The sequence below is a fragment of the Strix uralensis genome, chromosome 24 (assembly GCF_047716275.1).
Source record: "Strix uralensis isolate ZFMK-TIS-50842 chromosome 24, bStrUra1, whole genome shotgun sequence".
NCBI lineage: Eukaryota > Metazoa > Chordata > Aves > Strigiformes > Strigidae > Strix > Strix uralensis.
Window position 1 is genome coordinate 6,557,797 of NC_133995.1, and position 27,335 is coordinate 6,585,131.

The following is a 27,335-nucleotide window of genomic DNA, read 5'->3' on the forward strand; positions in this document are numbered from 1 at the left end:
CACAGCTCTCTCCATGGGGATAACAGACCTGCGGCGGGGGACAGGGGCAACAGCACGGGGCAGAGGGGGGACATGCAGGATGGACATTTGCTCTTACATCGGTGTCTTGCTCGCTTATCTTGTAGGCATGCAGCGTCTCCCTGTAGGCCTCCGGGAAGGGCGTCACCTGGAAGCAGAGCGTGGGGTGAGCCCCGCTCCGGGAAGCCCTGGGGAAGGCGAGGCAGCTCCCGGCCCCTCTCCCCCATCGCTGTGAGTGGGAAAAGAGAGGCGAGAGCCGAGTCTCCGGAGGTGGCGGGTGCTCCCCGAGGCCGGGCAGATGCCGGCATCGGTCGGGAGGCAGCAGGTGCTGCCGGCAGCGCGGGATGACGGTGCTGGAGCTCTCGCTCCGGCTCGGGTGAAGGCACAACCTCCCTCCCCGTTCCCAGCCCCGGTGCCCATCGGCCGGGTGAGGCATGGGAATTAGCCAGAGACAACCTCTCCGCAGAACGCCAAGAGCTGAGTTAAAGAGATGCCTCGTGAATCATTAACTGCCTGGCGTATAACTGCCACCATTTCACAGGCAGGGAAACAAAGGCTGAAAGATTAAGCTGTAATCCCACTTCGCAGAGTGGAAACACCTATAAATCAGCAGCTGCATCAGGGCCTGTTTACCATCCGGCTTCTCTGTGAGTCATTTTCCTTTCCTGGAAATCTAAATTACTAATGGGACCTCAACAATTAAATGCCTCCAAGAACTCGAGATGAAAGACATAAGATAGGAAGGAGGGGATCATTACTGCTAGAAAGCAAGACGCTACTTTAGAGCCATTCAAAACTCTAGGACAATGCAAATAGACCTGAACCTGGGAAATGGCCAGCGCTGCAGGCAGAGCCTGGCAGATGGGGGTGCTGCTGCCTCCAGGCAAGGAGCCCGGCCAGCCAGAGCATCTCGGCAGCTCCAGCTTCACCCTCCAGCATGTTCCCGTGTCCCATTTGCAGCAGGATGGAAACAGGCACCTTCCCCTCATCAGAAAACCTCAGCGATTGCCCAGCCGCTGCACGCTCGCACAGCCAGGAGATGCCCTGGGCAGCACGGCAGAGCCCTGTGACCCCTCTGGGCTGGCAGCACGAGGGGCTGCGGGTCGCAGTGACCTGGAGACATGTTCCCAGGACCTGCTCATGCTTGGAGCTGCAGCCCAACATCAGCAGGGACATCCCAATGCTTTTGTGTGGTAAGGTAAAAGGGCTGTTTCCTCTCCTTGCTACAGGAGTTTAAGAGCCTTGGGCTGGATTCCCATCTTTAAGTCATCCCACACTTTCTCCTTGCTCATCAACACACGCCAGCAAACAGAGGGTGAGCAAAACACCCAAGTCCAGCCCAACAAGGATGAGAGTCCAGGATCGCGGCGTCCCCACCTCGTGCTCTCAGCACAAGGATTTACTGGGTTTTAATGGCTCATGGATGGATTAGCAAAGCCTGGGATGGACTAGCAGGTCCCCAAGAGCGTGATGTGCTGGAGCCTCATGGATGCTGGAGTCTGCATGAGTGGAAATGGCAGGAGGTGACCTCGGGGATGGAGCGCGGGGTGGCTGGCGTGGCTGCCATGCATGAGCCATGCACGGCTCGGTGGCCGGAGGCTTACTTGCATGTAGAGCTGAGCCCTAGGGGAGGAGGTCTCCACCATCCTGTTCACCATACTGATCAGGGTTTCGCTCTCGCTCATCTGCGGCAGACAGGGAGGGAAAAGTTCAGAGGTCAGCGGAGATGTGCTCGTGTGCCGCGGTGCTCAGGTGCCGTCGGAGCAGCGAGGAGGCTCAGTCCAGGAGCCCTCAGGGCATCGGGCTGCAAGATGCCACCTCCAAGAGATGTCCCAGGTGCTTGAGCCACGTGGGGACGGCTGCCCCCGGCTGCTGCTGCTCCGTTTTGTGCACTCAGGAGCATCCTGGGCTGGTGCCATGCCCTGAAAACTTTGTTGAGGGGAAAACACAGATAAAACCGAGCCAGCTCGGAGCTGGGCAGCAGCAAACTGCACACACAAACACAAGCTTGCACAGAGACACTCCCGGCTGCAGCACAGTGTGGTCCCAGCAGACAGACAGACGGGTTCCGCTCCTGGCGCTGACAAACAGCTCAGTGTCCTGCCCTCGCCGCAGAGCTGGGGAGAGGATGGCCCCACTCGGGGCGCAGATGAGCTCTGGGCATAGCGGGAGGTGACTGAAGCCTGGGGTTGGGGACAGCAGCGTCCCCCCGTCCAGGCCAGCAGCCTCGCATAGCAGAGCCGGGTGGCAATGGGGTGCTCCTGGGGAGATGGCACATCACAGCCACGCTGCCGGGCAGGGCAAGGATGCGACGGCGTTCGGCATGGCTGCGCCTCCCCAGAGCCGCAGCCGGCCGGCAGCACTGCCCCGAGCCCTCCAGGGGAGCGGGACAGACCCCAACCCCGGGGCCCATTCACCCCCTGCAACCCGGAGGGGGTTTGGCTGCTCTCCGTGCGACGGCCGCAGGGTCCCTCGGTGCTGCACGGTGGAGCCACTCAAATCAGCAGCACAGGAGCTTCGCCGCTGCCTTTGCCTGCAGGAGCGCTGCAGGATCCTGCAGCCCAAAACGGATGATGCAAGGGAAGCCCCTCGCACCCCACAGCCAGGACCCTCGAGGTCCAAGGGGTGAGGGCAGTTTGAGCACAAACCAGGGACCCATCCCTGACTGGGTCAGCAAGGTGGGGTGCAGCCGAGTGAGCCGTCCCCGCGACCGGACAAGCAAGGAGAGAGAAAATAAAGCAGCAAGTTGTTTGAAAAGAGATACTTGACAGCGTCACTCCGAATTAGTCTCTCCAGAGGTCAGCAGGAGAGGAGGAGCAGATGCAAAGCCTTTTTAGGGAGTGTTTTAAAGAGCCTCGGAGAGCACACATGGCTGCCGATGGCTGTGAAATAATCCAGAGAGCTTTTATTGCAGCGAGAGCTCCTGCCTGTCCTTGGCTCAGCTCCAAGGCAGACACAGATCTTGGCGATTACTGCACCGATGGAGATTTGCAGACTAATGAGATTGTCTCTGGAGCAGCTCCCTCAGTGCAAGCCTGGCTTTTGCAGGCAAGCGCCTGGGCTGCAGCACTGGCTGACAGCTCCTGTCCTCGACTTTGACTTCAGCTGGTGCCTGCGGTTCCCACCCCACCAGTCCTGGGGGTCTCCCCCAGCTGGATTTCCCCCACCCCGCTCCTGGGATGAAACCAGTTCACAACTTTCCTCCGAACACCCCCTGACATGCAAAAATCTGAGAGCTGCTGTTTCAGTATCAGTCCTGGAGGGTGCCTCACCCCCACCCTGCATCAAGCCTCTCACCTTTGAGGAGGAACAGGGCTAGTGTGTCACCGAAACCACCTTGCACCCACCCAGCTCCCCACAGCTCACCCGGCCACCCCGCAACGTGGGGGGCACCAGCCCTGGGACTCGGCTTGCACCGATTCTGGGTGTGGGGACACACCGTCCAGCACAGCTACGCTGGCACCGTGCACCGGTGTCCCACGCTGCCCCGAGACCAACCTGGGGAGGGTTTCAGAGCCGGCTGCCTCCCCTGCACCCCAGGGGCAGCTCCCCAAGGGCCCAGACATGTGGGAAGCTGCCCCGGCTCCCCCCAAGAGCCCCCCCACCGGCTCCAGCACACCACACAGAAGGCGCCATCGGGGGGATTTTTCTGCCAAGCAATGAGCGACCCTACAGACGGGACGGATGGAAGAAGCAAACCAAAGCCAACTCGTGCTGCTTTAATGCCAAGAAGGATGAGGATGGCTGTTAGGGGAAGAGATGCTGCACTGGGAGGGAAGGGGATGCTGCTGGGGACAGGGCACATGGGGACGTAAGCAGTGTGAGGCTTGCAGCCAGCTCTGCCTACCTGCTGGTCCAAATACTCTAGGTTTCTTTGCAACTGAAGGTCTAAAAGTTCATCCTACCAGGAGCCAGCAGGCATGCGGCAAGAAACGAACACACAGAACATATAAAAGAAGAAGCAAAGCAGTTAGGTGAAGGCTACGGAAATGCGAAGACCTCTCGGCTGGGGAAGCGAGGAGCCTCCCTGGCACAGCCGGGAGAGCTGCCGTGGATGTGCCCCGCGGAAAACCCGCTCTGCTCCCGGCTCCCCCTCCCGGCTCCCGGTGCCTCAGAAGAGGCAACGGCCCTTTCCCCGCGTCTCCGGCTAGCGAGGATGGATGGCAGCATGGGTGGTTTATGGTGACTCGTGCTTCTCCCTCCTCCAGCAGCCGGTCCTGCCCCGCAGTTTGGGGACCGTGTTTTGCGGGGGGACCTCCCAGTCTCAGCCCCCTCAGCGCTCCAAGGGGAAACACAACGCAGGAAAAAGCAGCAGCTGTAGCCAGAAGTGAGGAAAGCAAGAGGGGGAGAGGTGCAGGGTGTGCGCCAGCCTCAGCCAGGGACCACCCTGGGCGGGGATGAGCCCAGCCCAGCATCGCGGGGCGTACGGGGGTCCAAGGGTGTCCCAGTGCCCCTGCGACCTGGGGGCTGCAGGGCAGGAACTGGGGGCCTTGCCATGAGGGTTTCCTTTGGGCACAGCTGGGAGGGACCAGAGACACCGACCTGCCCCGTAGCAGCCCAACTCTGACCCCCAAAGCTGCCCCTGGAGCGGTTCCTCCTCGGCTGTCCGAGCAAGGAGCCCCCGAACTGGTCCACCTTCCTGGGGGGCTCTGTGCACCCCGGTCCACCGGGATTCACCGCCCTGGTGCCAGCAGCGTACGTACCATTTTGTCGTGGACGTTGGGGGATGCCGGGTAGTGGTACGGATACATTCCTGCAGGGACGGGCCGTCTGTCACCCAGATAGTCGTACTGAAAAGAGAAGGAGCCCCCCCACCCCAAAACCAGAGACATGTGAGAGGTGTGTGAGGCAAGGGCAGCCCCTGGCCCAGCAGTAGGGTCAGGCCCAGTTTTGGGGCACACAGCAGCGAGACAGGGACACCAGCGCTCCCTGCTCAGGAGCACATCACTCATGGTGGCCCTGAGCACCCCATTCCCCTCCTGCCCCATCTCCCCAAGCTGGCGGCAGCGCAGGAGCAGCCAGGAGGGAACAACCACGACCTGGGCAGCTTTGCAGGATGGCAAAGCCATGGACTTGGTGGCATTTTGAGGCCAGGCTGTGCATGCTGAGGGGACAAGCTGCACCGCAGCATCCCTGCCCTGACACCCCAGATGCCCCCTGACACCCCTGCCCCCTCCAACTCTGTGCACCCCAAGCACCGCCAGGGCATTTACCTTTGGAGAACTGATGGATCGCCTCATCATGAAGGTGGCGGGGTCGGCGTAAATCTCCTCCCCCCGGGGCGGCAGCCGCTCGAAGCGGGCGCTGGGCGAGCGGACCGGGGAGTAGACCCGTGCCCGGCTGTAGGAGCCCTGGCTGGGCGAGCGGGGCACGGAGCGGGAACGGGGCTGCAGCGACATTCGTCGCAGAGAGCCTGAGGCTGCATCCACCTCATCCAAGTAGGTTGGTTGCCTCCCAGGACTGGGTAGCCAAAGTGGGACATCTTGCCGGCCAAAACCGGGGTGCTCTTTCCAGTCACGGAGCTGGTAGGTGCCCCCGTTGCGGAAGGAATGCCGCTTGTCCTCCAGCGCCCAGGGCGGGCTCACCCGCTCGTAGGCGGGCATGGAGCAGATGCTGTCGGGGCGCACCCCAGGTGGGTAGTATTGGTAGTCCTCGGGGTACTGGGGTGAGTAGGGGGAATAGTAGTCGGGCACCCGGCGAGACACAGGGTAAAACCTGGTGGGGCTAGAGAAGGGAAGAGAGCCGTGAGAGCCAGGCTGGTGGCCAGGCAGTGCCCCAGCCCCTCGCTCTGCAGCTGGGGGTCCTGGTGGGCAAGGACAGGCTTAGAGCAAGTAGTCCTGCCACCAGCATCCAGAAAGCCGGCTGGCTGGCATCCATCCTCCCAGGGACCCCAGGGAGGCCTCCCCTCCTGTAATCCCTCCTCCCAGGGACCCTAGGGTGGCCTCCCCTCCTGGCATCCCTCCTCCCAGGGACCCTAGGGTGGCCTCCCCTCCAAAATTCATCCTGTTCAGCTTTTTGGGGTGTCCTACACACAGCTCAGAGCTGGCAGATGTGGACAGCAGAGAAAGAAGATTTTCTGACACAAGGAGGGGAGAAAGTAGATGGGAAGGGGAAAAACATTCCCAGAGAATCACCTGAGGGGCAGCAGGAGAAAAGGAGCAGAACCCCTCTCTACCCCTGGCCAGCCCCCCGCAGCCCTCACCTCCGCAGCTCCTCGGGGGGCACGGCCCCCCGGCGCGAGTTCACCCACTGCTGCAGCTGTGTCATCGAGCTCTTGCGCTGGGCAATCTTCTCAGGGTTGGTGCGGGGGGCAAAGCCCCGGCGCTGGGCCACGCTCTCCCCGTCGGGTGGGGGGTACGCGGTGCTGCCGGGGCGGCTGGGCGAGGAGTAGGGCCAGCCGTTGGGCTGTGGTGGCCGCTCCACGCTCGCTGGTACCCGGGGTGCCTCAGGGTAAGGACTTCCAGGCTCTGAGGGCATCTCCTGCCCGGCAATGCCGTTGGCTTTGGCCAAGGGCTCCTTCTTGCTCTCCATCCTCTCTGACTTCCTCTCGATCTTCTCCGAGCCACGGCCGTCGCCTTCACCCCGGGTCTTGGCGTCGGGGTCAGCTTTGGGGTGCTCACGGTGGGTGGTGTTGCAGTGGTGGTGGTGGTGTTTGCTGGGGGGGATGTTTTCAGAGTCTGGCTTCTCATGCCTGGGGGGTGCCGAGACAGGAGGGAGGGTTACACCTTCCCTTTGCAATGCCCCTGGGGTGGCCGGTAATGTCCTGTCCCTCCCTCAGCCTTGGGGGGCCAACGCTCCCCCAGCTCCGCTCTCCAGAGGGACCTTCCCCACGATGCACATCCCCCCCGCCCCATCTCCAAGAGGCACGGGGAGACGGCAGGCACTGACCTCTGGGTCGGGGGGATCTGCACACGGGCGGCTTCGCCCATGGCTTGGATCCAGGACTCCTGCTCCTCCGTGTTCTCGGCGCTGAAGAAGTAGGTCCGGATGCCAGCGTGCTCGGCCTGGGGAAACAGGGACTGCTCATTACTCGCCGGCATCTCCTCCACCCAGCACACTGTCACCTGCAGGGAGGCAGAGAAGAAGGGAAAGAGACAGACAGGAGGGTGAGAGCTCCATTTCCACCCTGGCACAAGGTCCTGCTGCTGCAGGAGAAGCCAGACACGGTCCTTCCCCCCTGCCCAAGGCTCGCGGCCACGTGCATCCTCAGCGGGCACTGAGCGGGAGGAAGGCTCTGCAGGCAGAGCCAGCACCAGCCTTTGTCCCCTCACAGGGGATCCCCCAGAGCCACAAGTCCCCCATGGTCACCCCCAGTGATGCTCAGGACCAGCCCTCCCCAGGGCCCCTCACCGGAGGAGCAGCACCCTGGCACAGAGGTTGCTGCATCCCAGCATCGAGCGGGTCCCCGCGGGGCGCACAGGGCCGGTGAAGGGTCCAACGTCCCAGTGAGAGCGGCAGCGCCGGAGGGAGCAATATATTCATGCAGGGTTAGGGGGAAGGTGGCTTCTTGGCCCAGACAACGTTTTTGGGGAAAAAGGTTTGCTTTTGGTCCAAGATGTCAGTGCTCATTCTCCATCCAGAAAGAGATCTGGCTATTTAGGGCCTTTTCAAAGCTTCCACCTTCCCCCTCTGTGGAAAGGGATGGGAGACAGCGAGGAGGAAGAAAAGGGAGAAAGTGGGAAGTTTTTCTCCCTGAAAGACTTTCAGGGCTCAATCTCTTAAAAAAATAAAATGAAAAAAAAAAAAAATTGAGTTCTGATTAAAACCCTCCCTTGGGTTTCCATCTTCCCCTTCCCCAGAGCATGCAGCCACCGTGCCCAGCCACGGGGTCACCTCCTGCCTCTAAAAGCTCCGCAGCCAGAGCAAAAGATTAAACCAGATTCATCCCCCGGATTAGTGCAAGTGGGGTGAGCGGAGCATGCCAGCAAGCCTGGGGGTCCCTCACCCTTCCGCATGCATCAGAAACACAAGAAGGTACTACCTAGGTGGTGGCTGGGTGCTGGCGTGGTGGACGGGCACGAAGAGAGACCTCCTGTCCGGGGATCCTCGCCCGCGGAGAGAGGAGGAAACACAGACACGGGGTCAAGCTGCAGCGGGGCGGGAGCGCGGGTGCTGCGGCACAGACCTCTCCCGGCCATCAGGACTCTTTCTACCCTTCTCTGAACAAAACCATCCCCCCAAACCCTCGTGTGCCGATGGGAGGGCAGGCCCATGCTGACAGAGCTTGGTTTGAGGGCAGCATCTTTGCAAGGCTCCTTCCCCACCAGTGCCACAAGCTGAGAGAGACTTTTTGGCATCTCCAAGCCAATTCTCTGCTCTCACCTGTGGAGACACCTCGTGGGCTGCAGGAGAGCCCACGCGTGGCTCCTGGTTGTCGCTGCCGCTTGCCAACGCTCGCCCCTAAACCGTGCTCAGCTGGCGGCTTAAATGCAAGTTTAAGGGTGGCAGCTACAAAAATCCATCCCTCAAGAGTGGAAAAACTCCTCCGCAGCACCCTGCGGGGACCCCGGGCTCCTGCCATGCTGACAGGCAGGAAGGTGCACGCTGGTTTTTTGCACCACGTACAGGAGTAGAAGCCAGCCCGTGCATCGGCCCCTCGGCAAGCGAGTGCTAACGCGACCACGGGCAGCACAAGCAGTTGTGTCGGTGAAGGTGCCCGGTGATGCCAAAGGTGCCTGGTGATGCCGACAAGTGCCGTGCGGTGCCAGGGAAGCTCAGCCCCTGCTCTGAGCGAGGGAGAGCCAAGATCTGCACCAGGGGTAGGCACGGGGGAGCCCCGGCTGCAGCGGCCGCCCTCCGCCTCTCAAACACCCACGGCAGCGCAGGCTGACAAGCAGCGACTCATTCCGAGCTACCCCCTTGCAATTACATTTCCCTTTCTTCCACACACCAGTCAAAGCAGGCTTAAAAAAAAAAAAAAAAATTGGAGCTGGGGACACCTCTCTATGTCTGGCTCCGGGAGTGCTGCCGAGAAGTGCCGCAGCGGCCGGGCGGGGGGGACAGGCTGGCCGGGAGCAGAGCTGCGGAGGGCAAAGCGGGGCAGGGAGAGGGCCAAGAGCGCCGCCAGCCAGGGCAGCACGGCTACTTGCCCTGCACCCAGCACCCCTCCGGGTTGGGGGGCAGCAGTGCACCCCAAGGGGCAGAAGCTGGGGGCAGCTCAGGCCTGGGGTCAGGGGGGGCAGTGATGACCTTGAAGATGCTGCTTTGCCCCACGCGTGCCTCAGCTTCCCCAGCAGAAGGCACATGTGCATAGCACAGGGTATCCCTGCGGGAGGGTCACTGCTGTCACCCCTCTCCCCAGCTTGCTCCACACCCCATCACCGAGAAAGCAAAAAGAGGGAACAGCGGGGACACCCCAGTGCTGTCCCAGACCTCGGTCCCCTCCAAGCCCCGGCACAACCACGCGCTGACCTTGAACGTGTGCTTCCTGCTGATGTTGTCGGAGGGCTGCACGGCGGCCACGCGGAAGCTGAGGAGGGGGATGCTGCCCAGGATGCTCTCCTCCTTCTCATCTGGTGAGCAAATGTGGCGGGGGGTTACACACACAGAGGGGCTGGGAGCCCTGACTGCCCCCCAGCAAAGACCCACGAGCTGCTGCGGGGACACGCCATCGCCCCTTGCCGCGGGTGGGCAGGCGGGCAGGGCACCTGTGGGAAACCGCTGCCTGCCTGTTGCTCGCCAGCTCTGCCGGGCTCGCACAACAACCTGCTCAATTATTCATGCCCGCCCTTGGCTGCGCTGCCAGGGCTGAGCCCGGCAGAGCTGCCAGGGAGGCCGGGGAACGCGCCTGCGTTAACCCCTCGGGTCCCCGGTGTGGCAAACAAAGGGGTGCTGTGTGTGGCCACCGCTCCCCGGCACGGCTGTCACCTCCGGACCCCTTTGCCCACGCTGGCAAATCAGGCTCCAGGCCTGGGAACAGCCCAGGTTTGCACAGAGGCACCCAGCTGGTGGCCACTGGGTCCTGCTGTGGCTGGTGGCCACCAGGTCCTGCTGGGGGGCACGAGCAGCAGGGGGGACACCTGGGGCGGGCACACGTTGCCATACCTTTGTAGTAGAAGAGGCAACGATCCACCAGCACGAACCAGCGCTTGTTCCACTGCTTCACCCCCGAGCTGGCCTGCGAGAGAGGGGTGGTGAGAGCAGCACCCACCCAGGGAGGGGGTGGCACAGCCCCACAGGGGGCACCCGGCATGGTGGGGGCTCAGGTACCTGCTTGTAGAGCCAGCCGCTTTTAGTCACGGCGGCGTTGGGGTTCCTCTTCATGGAATTGGAGCGCTTCCCGAAGGCGATGCCCTTGCGGGAGGAGCGCGAAGCCTGCAGAGGGGGAGAGGAGCCGCTCAGTCCCCGGGGGGGCCCCCGACACCCCATCTGCGCTGTTGTCTGCTGTGCTGCACGGCTCCGGGCACCCACCCGGCCTCCGGGGCGCTCCGGGGGCACCTCCGACACCATGGCGTGGTTGGAGGGCTCGCTGGGGATGGTCGCCGGGCGCTTGTTGCCCGTTTTGCTTGACATGTCCAAGGTCTGTCTGTGGCACAGGAGGAGAGCTGAGTCAGCAGAACTGCGTTTCTCCACCCGGCAGGAGCTGCCCCTGGTATCCTCACCCCCAGCACCGGCCCCCCACACCCCAACCCACCTTGGTCCCCCATCACAACCCACTCCCAGACCCCAAAACCAGGGGAGTCGGGAGCCAACTTACTTTTGCAAGTCAAGCCTTGAGCTGTCCTCAGGGACTTGTCCCGTCACTGGGTGCAGGAACGTGTTCCGCCTTTCATTGTGGCTGTGAGAGACAGTGGCGGGGCGGTGGTTAGTGTCCCCCATCCCCGCCCCCCCCTCAGAAACCCGTTGCCTTCAGCACCACATTTGCTGCTCCAACCCCACTGTCCCACACCTGCACCCTGCCCCGAGCACCCCCCTCACCCCGCTAACCCCACGCTTCAGATCTGCTCAGCACATTTCATCGGTGTTTCCCAGAAAGCCGTTGCCTTGCTGGGAGCCAAAATGAGGTCTCCGGTGGCTGAGCCCTTGTTACTTCTGCTGGTCACATCCCAGATATTACCATAAATCCCGCTCAGAAGTCACTGCAGAAGCAGTGGCAGCAACGGTCCATCCTGGGCTGTGCCTGCAGCGACAGCCCCAACATCACGTCCTCCCCGTCACTTGCTGATTTTACAGCCATTTGCCAAAACACCTCGAGTCAGGGTCACCTGGCCACGCGGGGCTGTGCACCACTGGACCAAACATCAGCCCAGGACCCACCACCACAAGCTGTTGCAGCTGGAACAGGCCCAGCTTAGCCCCAACCCTGGTGCTGCTTTGGTGATGCTGGGGTGCAGCCAAAGGCAGCTGCCCCGGGGGGTGCAGGGCTCCCTGGCAGCACCAGGAGAAGCGAGGCAGGGCTCCCACCGGGCTCGACTGGCAGCATTTGCCATGTCCCTGCCCCATCCCGCAGAGCCGGTATTGCCGGGCACCCCGGCACCTCGCAGCTCCGGCTGGGGAACGCGCTCACATGCTGGTTCCCGGGGTCCCTCGCTGCTGGAGCTGTGTCAGGAGGAAAGGAGGAGGCGTACCCACAGGTTGAGGGCTTGGACCCCGTCCCCGGGACATCCCTCGTTCCCAAAGCTGCCGGGCACCAGGACACGAGTGCCCCCGGCCACCCGCGAAGCCGACACGCCGACAGCCCAGCACGCTGCTGAACTTCTGCGTGTCAGCAAAACAGGGGAAGTTTGAGCAAGAAAACGCAGCTGCCAAGACCATCCCATCCACACACGCTTCACCCTGAACCTGGGCTCCAGCCAGGCTCTGAAGATATTAACCACTTTCTGCCCAAAAAAGCCCTGCTGTGAGCTGCTTCTCCTTGCAGGTCCCATCCTGCACCCTGGCACGGATCTGCTCTCCCCTGCCAGCACTCCCCCTTGCTTGGGGTCACCTTAAAAACCTGGGCAATGTGTATGCACCCCCCAACGAGGGGCAGCACTCGCTCCCCAAAACCCCCCAGCACCAGGATTTTCTGTGCCACGACCAACATGAGTTATCCACGGAGACAGCCTGCCCGGCCCACGCTCCGACAGCACCAAAAGGGGTTTCTGCCACCCGGGGTCGGAGCCGCTCCGGCACCGTTTGCCCTCGGCAGGTGACTCTGGAGAGGGGTAACACGGTGGTACCAGGGCTGGTCCCAGGCCCCCCCGTTATGCTGACACATGGGCAGGGTGCAAACGCCAAGCGAGCAGCACCCCGACCGCCCCAGCCCTGGAAAGTGGGGGCTGCCAGACCTGTCAGTGCCTGAACCCCAGCTGGGGACACCCCCCCAACCCTGCCCACGACCCTGCACCCCAGCTGGTTTGTGTTCCCACAGGCTGGACTCTCCCCCCACCCTGCCGCCAAGCCCAGGACACCCACCCTACTCTGCAGCGCTCGCCGCTCCTCCTGGCACCCATCCCACTGCCTCCCCCTGCTCCAAGTCTGCCCCCACCCCCAGATGCGGCAAGACCCCAGAATTGGCCGGAAAAACCTCCTTAAAGCACCCCCCCAGCAGCAGCTCCCTCGGTTGACCCCGCTCCAGAAACTCCCGAGTTCACATCTCCTCCCAAGCACTGCAATGCAGCAGCCACTGCCCGGGCTGAGGGTCCCCCACCACCGCCTGCCCACGGCCACCCCCCGGGCCCCCCACCAGCCCAACCCCAGGGTCCTACCTCACCCTTCGGTCCGCCCGAAACTTCAGCATGATGCCGGGGGCCTTCCCAGCTCAGCGCCGGCTCCCGGCTCCCACCATGGCAGCGGTGGGCACGGCCAGCCCTGTGCCACCGGCCGCCACGCTACAAGGTGATGGCACGTGCCATGGGGACAGCAGCCCCGCATGGGCAGGGGGACGCCGGCAGTGGGCGAAGGGTCTCGCTGTCCTCTCCCGGATCTCCCAATCTCCCGAGCCCTGCGCCGGTGGCATCGGCGTTCCCGGTGGAAGCGGTAATGGAGCTCCCGTGGGCTCCGGCGCTGCTGGGGTTGGCGAGCCCCGGTGTGCGGCAGCCAGCCGGCAAGCGACGGGGACAAACAGCTCCCGCTCGCGTCCCCGCGCAGAGGAGAGGCGAAGGGCAGCGCTGCACACGCCGCCTCCCCCAGCCCAGGTGCAGCGTTGGGGAGCAGCTGAAGGCAGGCGAAGGGCGAGAGGGGCAGGATGGGGTGGCGGGGGGGGCTGCCAGGTCCCCCCCACCCCGGCAGGACAGTGATGCGCGGGGGGCTGCTCCCTGGGAAGCAGAGCGGGGTGTCGCGGCGAGGGAGGCAGCCACGCCGAGATGAGCTCTGCCGCTGCCCTGGATTCACTGGCTGCATCCCTTCCCCCTGCTTCTGTCCCCAAACCATCCCGGTTCCCCTCCGCCCTCCCCACGCCGCCGTCCCTTCCCCAGGTCACACCAACAGAAAATCCCGGGGAGCAGGACGGGCACAAGCACCGACCACCCCGAACAACCCAGCAGCTGCGGCGGAAGGGGGGGGCAGGACCCTGCAGGGCATCCAGCAACGGGGCTTCAGCACCCCCAAAAGCGTGGGGAGCCCGTCACACCCCAGCAGATTAAGAGGGGGGGAGCCCTGGGAGCAGGATTCGGGGTGTCCCACCCTCTGCCTGGGCTGGGCACTTTGGAAAGCAAATGCAAATCCATCAGGACTGTTATGATAATGCCTGGGGAGGGCGGGAAGGCAGCGCTGACATTTCAGAGAAACCTCCAAAGAAGGAAGCGGAGCACACAAAGCCAGCTGGCCTCCATCACGCCGCGGCCCCGCTCCGCCAGCACCCCGGGACCACCTCGGGACGCTGCCCATGCCCCCCGCCAGCCCGCCGTGCTGTTCAGCCTCTCCCCGCCATCACACCGTTCACTGCTCCCCCAAAAAACTGGGACCCTGAAGTCACGGCTGGGCCAGTCGGTCAGCCTGGGGCGAGCTGGGGATGCTCCCGCTGCTCCTCAGCTGGTCCCTGCTGGGAGGGTGACAGGGAGCAGCCAGGGATGGGAACCCCGTCCCCAGTGTGGGCAGAGGATGTGCCAACGCAGCGGCTTTACCGCTCCCAAACACCTAAATCCACCCTTTTAGGGCACCCTGGGCTGGAGGAGCTGAGCGGTGCCGTCACGGCTCTCCTTGCCAGCTCATCGCCAGCTACCAGCCACGGGGCAAGACACGCGGGCACGGAGAACCTGCCCACCCATGGGCAGCACCAGCCTTGTGCCAGCATTCACGCCGCTGGCAAACCCACCGGCACCGTCTGTCCCTGCGTCCCCGCAGCAGCGACTCACCCGCTCCTCAATCGCTGCCGCCCTCTGCAGCCAAGCAGCCGGGGGTCAAGGTCCCCCAATGGCCTGTGGGCGCGTGCCAGCCCTCTGCCGGGCGGCAAGGCCGGCGCTCAGCTGGTGGCGAGGCCACCAGCGGAAGCTGTGGCCCCTTCTGGGGATGGTAGCCCCAAGGGACAGCGTGGCAAGGGCAGGAAAGGCGGCTCCCGGGCGTGCTGGACACTGCAGGTAGGAGCCACAGAGCCCACCCGCGGCTGTGCCAGAGGCACCGTCCCCCGCCAGTGTGGGGGTTTCACACCCCATCACCCCATTTCAGTGGCATGGAGGGCTGCGCCAGGCTCGGGGGCCGCTCTGGGAGCCTTTAACCCGGGTTCAATCCTGGCTTCGCCAGCCCGGAGCAGGCGCTGTTCTCCCTGCACCAGCTGGGCTATTTCACAGTCATTAGTAGCCAGGGGTGGGCAGGGACACGACATCCTCCACGGGCCAACGTGCGGACACGCTTCAAGGCTCCAAGCAGCAGCTCAGGGGTGGGGGGTCCCCCGGACCTCTGGGGAGAGCCACAGGAGAAAGGAGTCGGTGCTTTTTGTTGGGGTAAACACCAAAGAAAAACCCTCTAAACCTTCTCTTGATTTTTCATAAGGGTAAGGAGCGAGACAAGGGAATAAATGCAATAACTGAAGAACAAAACTTTCTCTCAAAGCTGCTTTTCTTTCCCCTCCCCAAAGCTGAAGTTTGCTGAGGGCAGGAGGACAACCTTCCTGGCTCCCCCCTGCCCTTCCACAACCCATGAAAGTCACGGCTTTGTAGCTCTTGCAAACCACAAACCATGGCTGGGGGGGACACATCCCTGAGCAAAGCCCAAGGACCCCCACAGCCACCATGGGTGCTATCCCCCACCCGCAGCACCCTGCGGTGCACAACCCGACCATGCTGCAGCAGTGGAGGGCGGGAGGGTGAGTGGCTTTATGGCTGCAGCTGAGGGTGCGAGAGAGTTAAGGCCGCCCCAGCTGGGAAGAAGCAGGTGAAATGGTGACAGGAGGGAGCGATTTCCTGGCACCAGCCCACGCCAAGGGGCTTGGTGCACCCAAGGTGCCTGCAGCCAGCTCTTGGGTGCGGGGAGCTGAGCCCCCAGCACGCCTCGCCGGGGGGCAAAGCACTGGTGGGTGATGCCAGCCATGCAGGACCCCCACCTGGCTGTGTGGGGACCCTTCCTCATGGGAGAGGGCACCAAGCGGGCTGGAAAAAGCCCGCTGAGGGCTGGTGTGGGGTGCAAGGGGGGCAGACAGCAAGCAGCCCCCAAAACCCCCCCGGAGTGAGGCAGACGTCCGTTAATAGGAACCACTCCTGCGCTGCGGTCCTCGCCGGGGTGTCGGGGCTCCCGGCTGTTATCTGGCGGTGTGCGGGCGGGAGGAGGGGAGGCACAGGCTCACACCGCCCAGGCGCCGGAGCCTGCCAAGCCCTAAATCCAGAGCAGAGCGGCTGGGCAGGGGGGCTATGGGGACCCTGACCGGGGTGCGATGCTGGAGCTGCTGGGCTCCCCTCCGAGCTCTCGCCACAGGCTAACGTCATCCCTCCAGCTCCCGGGCTGGCTGTGTGTCACGGGGATCCAACCGCCTCGTCCTCCCACGCCCCAACCCAAATTTCAGCTCCGGCAGGCCCCTCGCCACCCCCATCACCCCAGCCCCTCGGGGTGGGGCTCGGCTGGGATGGAGGGGTGACCATCCGGGGCTCTGCCACCCCAGGACCGTGACAGGCAGCGGCAGGAGGAGGCAGGTGGCCAAGGCTGCCTGCAACCCCCCTCCGAAGCGATAATGAAAACCCTTCGTCTGGATGTTTCACCCACGTTCTCGGGGCAAGCATCCAGGCGGCTCCCAAGCAAGGGGCTTGCGTGGCCATCGGCCAAACACGCTCTGCGCCTTGGCCTCCTTCCTCTGTTTTTCTAGCCCTTTCTTCACCTCTCCCTCTCCTCCTGAGCCACAGCCCTCTCCTCCGACCAGAGCCCTTGAAAACCCTTTTCTCCCAGTTAACTGCAGCACTCAGCACCCACGCGAAGGGACGTGGGGTCACCCTGTCACCCATGGCCCCTGCCAGGGGGCTGGCAGAGAAAATCCACCCTCAGATGAGCAAGTGCAAATTGTCTTGTAAGGGGAGCCCAGGAGTAAATCTGTTATAATGCACTAATAAACCAGACCCCCCACACCCCCGGGGCCATCCTGCTCAGCGCAATGGGTGCACAGGGCTTGGCTCTGCCCCGCGGAGTCAGCACAGCGCATGCTCGAGATGCAATAGGGAAAAAATAAAAAAAGGAGAAAATAATTTAAATTAAATTCTGCAGGCACAGCACGAGCGGGTCAGGCGGAGTCGCTGCAGCCAGGGGATGAGTGCCAGCAGCTCGGCTGCTCCAGCGTCTCCACGCTGGGCTGTCCCCAGCCCCGGCTCTCCGCCGAGCGAGGCCCTGGGCTGCTCCATCGCTGCAGCTACTTCAACCCCCGTCGGATGACTCAAGCAGGAAAAAATAAAAACTGGCCCTGCACGCTCCCCACGCCCTCGGCAGGGCTGAGCTGGCCGTGGGGCATCCTGTGCCAGCCCCGGCCCTGGCCAAAAGCCCAGAGCACAACCCGGTGGGAAACGCTGCTCGGCATTTCCAAATCGCTCTGGACTTGTAAGAGTTACATGCCAGCCCGGGGAGAGGGCAGCCAAAGGAAAAAAGGTTGCAGGGGAAGAGGAGATGGAGGCAAAGGCGGGATGGAGAGCTGCAAGAAACCTCCACGTGCCTGGCCAGGCACTGCCATGGGCTCATCAGAGCCCACCCGCAGTCCTGGAAATCCCAGCGCCTGCCGGATTTGCAGCCAGATCAACCTTTGGGAAGAAAGCGGCTCATGGGCACTCAAAAACCAGAGCTCAGCGCTGAGCCGCACGCTGAGGTTTCCCTCGGGCCATCCCCAGCACGGCGGGGACCAGCAGCCGGTTCTCCTCCGTAACCTCATCCCTGCCCTAAATCCCGGCCCGACATCCAGCAGAGCCAGCGTTTCCGGCACAGAAACTGGGGGGCCAGGAGGCAGCGCAGCTCCCCCCCGTGCTAATGACCCCAGGCTCCCGCACAAGCACAGCCTCCTCCTGCAGCCGGTGCTGGCACCGGGGCACAGCTGAGCATTGCCCGCACCCCAAACCACGGGGCCCGCCTGCTGCGCTCCCCCTCCAGTGCAGCTGCGTCTGGGATAGGGCCAGGGAGGCAAAAGCAAAGGTTAATTTTGCCTCCTGCCCTCATCTGCCCCAGGAGGGAGGGTGCTGGTCCCCCCAACCGCACACATCATCTGCCACCGCGGTGCCCAGGCCGGGAGCACCCCGACTCGCTGCCCATCACCGATGCTGGCAGGAACAAGCAGCCCCTCCCCGGATTGCTCTGCCCCATGCGCCTCGGGAGGGTTTTGGCGTGAGACACAGCAGCCAGCGAGCACCGCGGCCAGGCCAGGCTTTACCACCCGCTGCATCAACCCTGCGAGTCCCCCACGGGAGCCTGGCCGAGAGGGAAGGCAGGAAAGCTTGAGCTGGATCCAACTGGGAAGCAGCAGAGCTGCCGAGCCAGGGCAAAGTCCCCCGCAAGGGCGGATGGCAGCTCCCGCACACCCACAACCCACGTGCGACGTCACCGTCACCACGCAGCCGGGCTGGCACAGGAGGGGTGGTGGCCCCCAAACAGGGACATCCCAGCCGGCCAGAATTTGTGGGGAAGGAGAGTGGGAGAAGCTGCCGTTGTCCTCGGCAGGGCAGAGCAGGACGGCGGGGAGCAGGGGGAAGTCAGGGGATTTCCAGAGAACAAAGCGGCTGCTGGCAGCCAGCACTGCCGGCGGCGGGGAGGGCGAGTCCCCCGCTCCAGCTCCAGCTGGGGTCAGGGAAAAAGCACAAAAAGCACCGGGAGTTTGTGTTTTATCTCCCTGGCAACCCCGGCTCCATCACAGGCATGACCCAAGGGGCGGCCCGGCCAAAAAGGCGCTGCTGCAGGAGACGGAGAGTTTGGGGCAGGCACAGCAGCATCCCATATGCATGGGGTGACACACAGCCATGTGATGGGTGGTCCAGGACCCAGCACAGAGCAGGTGACAGGCCATGCCCTGGCAGCACTGAGTGCTTTAACCATGTCGCTCCGTTGTCCCTTCTTGGGGACAGAGCCCAAACCCCACGTGCACGGGGTTGGAGGCTCCCCAAGCTACTGTGTCCATGGGGGACAGGGCAGCCCCACAGTAGCCACCCACTCTCCAGCGGCATCACTAAGCCGAGCATCCTTCCCCACCCGTGGGGTGACCAGGGAGCGGATCCCCCAGGGGAGGAGCAGGGATGAAATCAGTTGTGGACGGATGCAACTGCAGACTGCGGGGCTGGGAGATGAGGGGCAGGCGGGGGGCAGCTGCCAGCACACCGAGCCGGACCGCGGCAGACACCGAGAGGCACGGGGCACCAGCACAGTGGACACGAGACCTCAAAAGCGTTTATCGGATCAGGATGCAACCCTTCAGCCTCACCCCCCACACTCCAGAGCCTCCTACAAATCTGGAACCGCTGCGGGGCTGCAGACTTCCCCCTCCCTTACCCAGGGCTGGGGCTGCGGGGGGCCGGGGCGGCAGGGCCACAGCTTGTGGCTGGGCTCGGTGCTGCTACCGAAACCCAGCCAGGGGCTACGGAGGTGCCTGGGCAGCTGTGATGCCCCTGCCAAAGGTGATCCACGAATGCAGCCTCCGAGCCACAAGCCAGACCCAGACCTGGAGGGTTTAAACCTCTCGTTAAGCTCTTTAAGAAACCACTTCCAGTGGGCAGAAATACCTGTCCTAAGCAATCGCTGGTACGAGGCATCAAAACAAACCCGGCCCCAGCCCCTCCCCAGCCAGGTCAGGTCAGGAGCCGGGATTATGGCAGCAGTGCTGGGGAAATCCTGCTGGGACAAATCCTCAGCACCTGCTGAACCCCTCGCACACGACAATCACACCAGTGTCCCGATGGTGACAGGCACCGCGGTGCCTTCCCTGCTGCTCCCCACGCCTGCCAGCCTTCCAGCTGTGCCCGTCACCGCCCCGGCCGCCCTCCCTGGGTCCCCGGTTGCTCTTGGCCACCGTCGGGCACCAGCCGCAGACAATGGCCCACGTGTGGCACGGCCGGGCTCCGTGCCGACGCTGCACGCACACACACACACGCACTCACCGGTGCCGCCGCTCATCCCCTCCGTCCACGCCGCTTGCCAAGCCGGTGGCTCTCCCGCAGCCGGGGTGGATGGTTTCCTTCCAAGCCCACGGAGACCATCATTGGTATCAATCATTAACAGCCACGGCAGCTGCCGGCAGCCTTAACCCCCTCGGCACCGCGCCGCTGCGGGACGAGCACGGGAAGCATCCTTTGCTCGTGCTGGAAGCCCCTTTAACAGCACGGCAGGCCGCTGCAGCCCAACGCGCCGGGGAGGCAAAGGGGTTTCCAAGGGGCTCCGCACCCCCTGTGGACCCGCGGCCGTTCCCCCAGCGTCACCTATCTGTGCTCCCCAAAGCGCTCCCTTGGCAGCGTGGGCCCCCGGCCGCCCCGAGGGCTGTATCCTGCTCTGCATCCAGCTGAGACATGAGCAGCTCAGCCACGGGAAAGCCCCCGTCCCCCTCATCCTTGGGGGTCAGACCCACAGCCCTCTGCCCCCCAAGGAGTGGGGCAGCACAGTGGGGCAGGGGGCTGCTCCCCCCCCACAAGGGCAGGAGGTATGTCCATCCCCTCCTTGCTGGGGAAGCTGCGTCAGGATGGGATCTCTCAGCTCAGGGGTCCTGGAGCTCTCCCTTCCCGCAGCTTTTCCAAGGAACATCAATGGCTGTAACTTTATCCGAGCGTGTTTACAACCCAGCCGCAGCTCTTGGCTCCCTCGGCCATGCTGTGGGCCAGCTCAGCTCCCAGGGCTGCCACTCAGCCAGCACACGGTACTGCTAGGGTCTCCCACATGCCGCGGTGCCCACGGGGATCACCGCCACGGAGAGGGGGCACCGGCACCTGGAGCTGCAGGAGGAGCACAGGGGCTGTTCCGGTGTCTCAGCTCTGGGAAGTGGGACAAATGTCCCTGTCCCCCCTCCCCTGGCACTGGCTGCAGCGCGGCTGCATTACCCAACCTGCGAAGGGGTTGAATGATTAACCTCCAGCTGCGCCGTCACCAGAAGGGCCCTGCTCTGCCCACGCAGCATGACAGCACCTGGGGATGAACCCCCATGCCCCCCAGCCCCAAGCCCAGCTGGCGGCACCAGCCCCCACTACCCCAGCACTGTCCCGTGCCAGGACCCGGAGCAGGGACACATCCGGCTCGGCCAGCCTGGAGCAGCTGCCGCGTCCCCCCGCAAATGCAGATGGGGCTCAGTCCCTGTCCTCAGCCCCATCCCAGCTCCCGTGGGTCTGGGGGTACTCACAGCCTGCGGCACCCCGCTGGCACCGCAGCCCAGCTCCAGCTTCTGGACACCAACACACCACCGATTTCGCTTTCTCCAGCCCCGGCCACAGCCCCGGGGGTGTCCGGGCTGTGAGCGCTCATAAATAGCTTTGGACAAACATCTGCACGGCAACACCCCGCGTAGGCTGGAAAGCGGAGGGCTGCTGTGGGGATGGTTTTAATCATGATATAAGACCATCAAATGGCTAAAAAAACCACAGACGGGAATGAGCTGTTAAATAAGTGCAGACACAGCGGCTGATAAGACCCACCGGCAGCGGGGCTGGGCTCGGCCTTTGCATTTCCCACTCCCCGCACCCACACGGGACACGGAGCCACAAGCTCTGTGCAAACCTCCGAGTTGGGAGCACTTGGAGGGCGCAGGGCCAGGAGCAGGGTGCTGAAATTAAGCATCCCCCTGCTTCTGGCAGTGAGTTTTGGGTGCTGCTATTCCCACTCGGATCTGAGCCCACAGGGACACGGAGCGGGGTGAGCCCCAGCCTGGGCTCAATCAGCCACGGCAGGCTGTGCCGCTCCCTGTAGAGGCTCTTGATTGTTTTTGTCTAAATTACCAATTTTCCGCTGTCGGATCTCCCACAGGCAGCTCTCACTCGAGTGCTTTAGCAAACGGGTGCGCTCATACGGATGAAAAACAGTCGTAAATGCAGCACCCCGGGGTGCGGGGAGCATGACACGGCGCCTTGCTCTGCCAACACCAACCCTGCCAGCCTGCGCGGCCTCGCCGCCGTGGCGGGACCCCGGCAGAGCGCTGCCGGCACGCTTCCCGCGGGAATTTGGGTTCTGGGAGGCTCTGGGTTTGGGGATTGTGGCAGCCCTGGCTCTGCCCCAGCTCACGAGCTTCACCGTGCCGCTGCCAGCCCTCTCCAAGTGACTCATCGGCTGCTCTGCGTCCCGACCTCCCATAGTCAAGTCCCGACACATTCGGCACATTCCTGGCATAGCCGGCTGTGCCGTGCCGGCACGGAGCCCCACACCTGCCGGAGCAGTGAGGCTGGGGGGATGCCAGCAGCCCGCTGGCTTCTCTGCAAAGAGGCTCATGCACCCCGGGGCTCCGTCATGGTCTGGTGGCCACAGTGGTCCAGCATGGCCATGTGTGCCCGTGGGGATTTAGCTTTGGGCAGGAGCTCTGCCTGCCGTGCTGTGGCAAAGCTGGTCTAGTCGGCAGGTTGTCATCGCGGGCAGCCTGTCACCCTCCCCAGCAGCACAACTACCGTCCCAGTTGCCTTCCTTGTGCGATGCTGCACTTCCCCTACATCAGCATGGGTGTGATGGCAGTATATGGGGAAACTCTCCATTTTTAGATCTGGTCCTGTACCTTCACAGGCCTCGGAACAGCTTGTAACTGAGCTGTGACGCAACAGCACACACGTCTCGGTTGTGCAAGTGCATTGCACCAAATAGCTCCCAAGGACAGGGCGAGCACCAGCTCTGGGCAGCTCGGGGCTGGCTGAGGGTCTCCAACCCCCATGTCCTGCAGCCCCGGAGAGCAGCGCGTGATCATGGCGTGAGTGCCAGTGAGTGCAATGTGCGGAGCAGCCAAAAGTGCTCCCAAGTGCCCGGGAAGAGCCACCACAGCAGGGATCTGCCGTGGCCAGGAGCCGAGCCTGGCACTCGCAGATGCCTCTGACTCCTCTGGCCCCAGCGCTGACAGCCCCCAGTGCCAGAGCTGCCCGGGCGTGCGCCCACACTGCCGGCCTCCGTGTACAAACAGAGCAGGAACCAAAGGTCCCCCAAACCAGGAGGTTTGTTCTTAAGCAAACAGACCAAACCAAACACGCACAGGCCCTCCCCGGACGCCAGGCACAGGCTCGGGATCCGCTGACTTTGCCGAGCTTGCCTCCGCCTCCAGCAGCAGTGCCGTCCTGGCGTGGAGCATCCCTGGGGGGAGGAAGCACAGCCGAACCCCCGCGTGCTGTGCCGAGCTGACACAGCCAGAACGGGTCTCCAGAGACAGAGATAAATCAGCGTGTCAGGGCTCTCTGCACCAAATCCCCGCGGCCCCGTAAACCGCAGCTGACCAACGCGCCCGCCCCGCTGCCGAGCTGGGAGCAGCTCTGCACCAGGATGTGGTTGCTGGAGAGTTGGGTGCTCCTCGTGGCCCTGGGGATCTGTCTCCAGCACAGCCCCCAGCAGGCAGGTCGGGTTGGACACTGTCCAGTTCCTCTTAACACCCACCAAGAGCTCGGCTATCTGCAGGCGCTCGCCATATCGAGCCATTAGCCTCCTCCACTGGCCACTAAACGCTCAGCCTGGCCATTAGCACCAGGACGGGCGCAGCGATGTCCTCGCTGCCCTCGGATGGGACGGCCCCAATTTTATTGCTATCTCCAGCCCACCACACCCTGGTGTGGCAGAGCCGTGGCCGGGGCAGTCGGGCACAGCTTCCCGGTGAATCACTGGTTGCTCCCAGCTTCCCAACAGTGTCCTAATTAGTCCACGCAGCCAACAACAGCCCCGAGGGGCAGTTGAAAGGGAAAAGCAAGAAATCTCCTGGGGGGAAAAGCAGAGGGAGCTGCAAACCTTCCACACCCACCAGACTGGACCCCTCAGAGTCTGTTGGGGTGGTGCAAAGCCAGCGCAGGGACAGGGCACGCCTCTGTGCCACCAAACAGCCCTCGTCTTGTTCCTCGTCCCCCTCCCCGCAGCCACCTCCGCAACGGTGCAAACGCCGCGGGCGAGTTTAGTAGCGCGGCGCCGGCTCTGCAGAACGAGATCTTCCCCTGAATGAAGTTTAGTCACCGTGGGATGTTTCCAATTGGAAATCAGGACAGTTCCAGGCTGAACACACGCCAGCTTTCCACTTCTCAGAAATCCCATTTGCAAGCGAGCCTGTTGCCAGTTCCCCCCTTCTCCCCCAGCATCACGTAAATAAACGCCGCCCCAACGCTCCCTCCGCCCCGGCGGGGAGATGCCGCCTCCGGCCCCAGCCCTGCGTCCCCCACCGTGCCTGGGGAGGGAAGCTGGTGGGACAGGAGTCGCTGAGCCGGGCTGGCGCTGGAGCTGGGCCAGTCCCAGCCCCGTGAGGGCTCCTGGCGATGCCGTTGCCAGCGGCGGTGCAGCCTGGATGAGCCCTTCACCAACGCGCCTGCCCGCAGCTTCCCCCCGAGGATGCTCGAAGGCAGCCAGGGCTGGGGAGCTACATCAGGTTTACTCAAGGGGAGCAAGCACAGTGGCTGCCCTCTACAAGGAACTGGTTTGCTTGGCACTGGGAAGAGCCGGAGGCTTGTGCTGAGTTTCTGGAGGGCAGAGATGGGCCGATACACGTGGGAAGAGCAGTCGGGTGCCAGAGAGGTGGGAGATCCCTTCGCCAGGTGCCTGCAGCACGGTGGCTCCTGCTTTTCTGGGGGTTTGGGGCAGAGAAGGGTGTTCCACACACATGGAGACCAGCGTCCCCAGCCCAATCTGGTCCAGAAATCACTGGGAATCAAGGGAACGGACAAGGTAACGTGATCACAAACCTCAACTCCTTAGGAAACCAGTAAGTGGAAAAAAGCCAGCCATGCACTTGACTCGCCCTGATGCGTTCTCCCTCCCGTGTCTCCCTGCCCCAGCAGGATGGAGCAGGCACCGTGTGGCGACCACAGAGGTGACATCCCAGCTCTGCACCACGCTGGGCATCGCCAGAAGCTGCTCAAGGTCCCTCCTTGTCACAAAATTAATTAGTGACCCTGCGGCACGGGGATGGAGTGAAGGACACGCTGCCGGGAGGAGGGAGCGCTTTGTTCCAGGGCCTGGTTCTTCACCCACCATCACTGGAGGAAGAGGGGAGGAAGGAGCAGGATGGTGCCAGGATCAGGCTCAGCTACAAACCCACCACCCTGCCAGCGCCGGAGAGCAGTGGGGAGATTGCTCCCATCTCCCGGGCATCCCCGTGGATGGCTGGAAGCAATGGGATGGAAACCGCAGCCATCCTGTGCTGCAGAGCAGGGCAGACCTGCAGCAGCCTCACGCTGCTGCCAGCTGCTGAACAGGGGCCACAGCACCCGCCCCTGCCCAGTGCTGGAGCATCCTCCAGTGCTCGCAGGGTGCTGGGTGTCAGCGTTCCTCTCGGCTGCTCTGGGAGACGGCGGTGGCTCAGCTGGAGGGTGTGGGGAGAAAGGGGCTTTTCCAGGCTCTGGGAAAGCACAGGGAGGCATGGCAGGGTATGGCGGAGAGTTGCTTTAAAAAAGCCTTTCTGAAAACATCCCTTTAAACACAACCAAGCAGGCAACGCAGCTGGGTCTCTCCCCCAGGAGGAGAGGTGATTTTAAGCAACGTTTCCAGGAGATCGCAGCATTATTCCCCAGTCAGCTCATCTAAGGGCAGGGACAGCAGCTCCCCCAGGCTTCCGAGCCAGCCCATGGCACAGGGCACGAACCCTGGGCAGGATCCCACCCCGCATCCTGGCTGGAAGCGGAGCCGTGTGTGTACCCGCTTGGGTGCCTCTGCCCCACTCCCAGCTCTGCCAGCCTTATCGTGCTGCCACACCTTCCATTTAGCTCCCTGCGAGGAGTTTAACCCCTGGGAGAGCGCAGCCCGGCTTTCCCGCGCGCCATGCCCGTGCCTGTGCCCGGTGGGACGTGCTGCAAATGCCACCACCGTGCTGATGCCCACCAGCCACCCTCCCCACGAGCCTTGGCCCCGTGAGCGGCTCTGTAGCCACCCTCCAGCAAAGCCCAACTCGCTGGCTGCCCCAGCGCAGCGTGAACCCCTCCAGCACCTCCATCCCCTTTGCTTCAGCCCTCAGGGCTCTTCCTGCACCCCCCTGGTCCCCTCCTTACCCCCCGCCACCGGTCGGGCTCCGAGGGCAGAGCACCCACAATTGGCTCAGCCTACCTGCTGGTCGGGCGCTGCCGGGGCCGTGGGGAGGGCGGTGGGCTCGGTGCCAAGCCCCGGGCTGGTGGGGAAGGGGAAGAAGTGTCGGTCGCCTCCGAGAGCCACCACGTCCGAGCGTGGCAGGGACAGGCCCCGGCCGATAAGCTAGGTCTGAAATCTGAAACTGGAGGTTGGCTCCTTCCTATATAAACAGGCGCTCGCACACACACACACACCCCGTGCGCGCCGGCTCTCATGCCACTCCCGCTGCTCCCGGCCACGCCAGGCACCCACCAGCCCTCTGCCGGGGATGGCCACGAGCCCAGCCGGTGGCCACTGCTGCCTGAGCCCCCCCGCCACCAGTCCTGGCCCTGAACCAGCTCAGAGCGAAGCCTGATACTGGTTTATGTCGTGCTTCAGTTGTATTTTCATGCCCTAGAGAGCTCTGCCACCAGGCTCCAGGCTTTGGGAAAGGGGTAGGGACCCACCGGCAGGCACCACCTCCCTGGGTGCTAAAAACAGCAATACAGGAAAAGCAAACAGTGCATTTTTTAACCTCATAAAACAGGTTGGAGGGACTCAGCACCATGCTGGATCATCTGACAGGGTACCTGCAGTCATCGAAAATTGCCGTCATGGGAAATGTCAGTCCCCCTCGCCCAGCAGTGATGGGCAGTGATGCCATGTGCACGACCCAGGGTGGTGGGTGCCCGTCACCGTCCCTGCCGAGCAGTGCAGGCAGCTGAGCCCCTCCACTTGCCAGGGCCATGGTGGCCAATAGCCAGAGCGCAGCCGTGCCGTGCCACTGCGGGACTTCCTTGTGCCAGCACCGCCACGGCCGCACTTCCTCCAGCGGGACGAAACCCTCAAGGAGACACAACCCTGCCCTGTTTTTCCCAGTTCTCCAGGCTCACCTACAGCCCAGAACCGGGGCGGCCACATACCATCGGCGAGGCTGGGCTCTGCGCACGGCTGCTTGCTTCACCTCAGCTCCAGCCCGTGGGGCGAGCGGGGCCATGCACTGTGCCCTGCTCGGGGATGTGAGGCCAGCCCCAGGCACTGCCCATGGGAAAGGGGGGTCCCCAAACTGCTTTGCCAGCTGGGGGTGACACCGCTCCATGGCATGGAGAGGGTCTCGGTGGGCACGTCCATGAGGACCTCTCCATCGTGCAGCTGCATGTGGCATCCCCGTGCTGGGGAGCTCGGCGCTGAGATGGGGCAGCTCGTATCTGGGGGCTGCCGGCGCTGCGTGAGCACAGCCCGGGGTTCCCCTGCGCTCCTGGGGGCTGGATCCAGCCGAGGAGTCTCCTCCATCTGGGGTGCAATGAGCCCCACAGTTCTCTGCGCCAGCTCCCCGCCCCGGTTGCACAAGCAGCCCCCAGGGCACTGCCGGGCGTCGCACAAACAACAACAGCCTGTTTACGAGCAGGCAGCACGAGGGCTGTGGGCAGGGCATTGCCCCAGCTACCTGCCTCCAGAGCTCTTATCGCCCTGTCTGATCCCGGGGAGGAAGAGTGGGAGACATGCTGATCCCCAGCCTGGCTGCCCGTGGCTCCCCGGGCACCCTCCGCTGTTCATCCCCCCCGGGACAGGGCCACCAGCTGCCCCCCGAGCCCCCACCGAAATGCTGCCACGGTGCAGGGCACGCGGACCCTTCCCAGTACAGGCACCGGCACCGTGGGTCCACCCCGTGCAGCTCCCTGACCCCCAGCATCTTGCAAAGGTACTTTGGAAGAGCAAATTTGCCTTCAGAGAGCCAGGATTGACTGGGTATGGGGGGGATGAGATGGCCT

At 63.5% G+C, this 27,335-nt stretch overlaps 1 protein-coding gene across 7 annotated transcripts in view; it reads right to left on the bottom strand.

Annotated features, from left to right (window-relative positions):
• The window catches only part of PLEKHA6 (pleckstrin homology domain containing A6), a 65,773-nt gene that overhangs the window by 9,147 nt on the left and 29,291 nt on the right, over positions 1-27,335 (bottom strand). For 2 of the 7 annotated variants that reach the window (XM_074893936.1, XM_074893942.1), the window contains 12 exons: positions 10,715-10,795; positions 10,429-10,543; positions 10,228-10,332; positions 10,063-10,135; positions 9,430-9,530; positions 6,907-7,082; positions 6,221-6,709; positions 5,232-5,742; positions 4,722-4,808; positions 3,866-3,919; positions 1,623-1,703; positions 98-166 (listed from right to left, as the gene is read on the bottom strand). In XM_074893936.1, coding sequence (XP_074750037.1) covers positions 98-166; positions 1,623-1,703; positions 3,866-3,919; positions 4,722-4,808; positions 5,232-5,742; positions 6,221-6,709; positions 6,907-7,082; positions 9,430-9,530; positions 10,063-10,135; positions 10,228-10,332; positions 10,429-10,543; positions 10,715-10,795 — 1,942 coding nt within the window. Of the gene's footprint in view, positions 1-97; positions 167-1,622; positions 1,704-3,865; positions 3,920-4,721; positions 4,809-5,231; positions 5,743-6,220; positions 6,710-6,906; positions 7,083-9,429; positions 9,531-10,062; positions 10,136-10,227; positions 10,544-10,714; positions 10,796-19,481; positions 19,595-27,335 lie in introns of those variants that run through there. The other 5 variants (XM_074893938.1, XM_074893940.1, XM_074893941.1 and 2 more) reach the window with 4 other exon arrangements.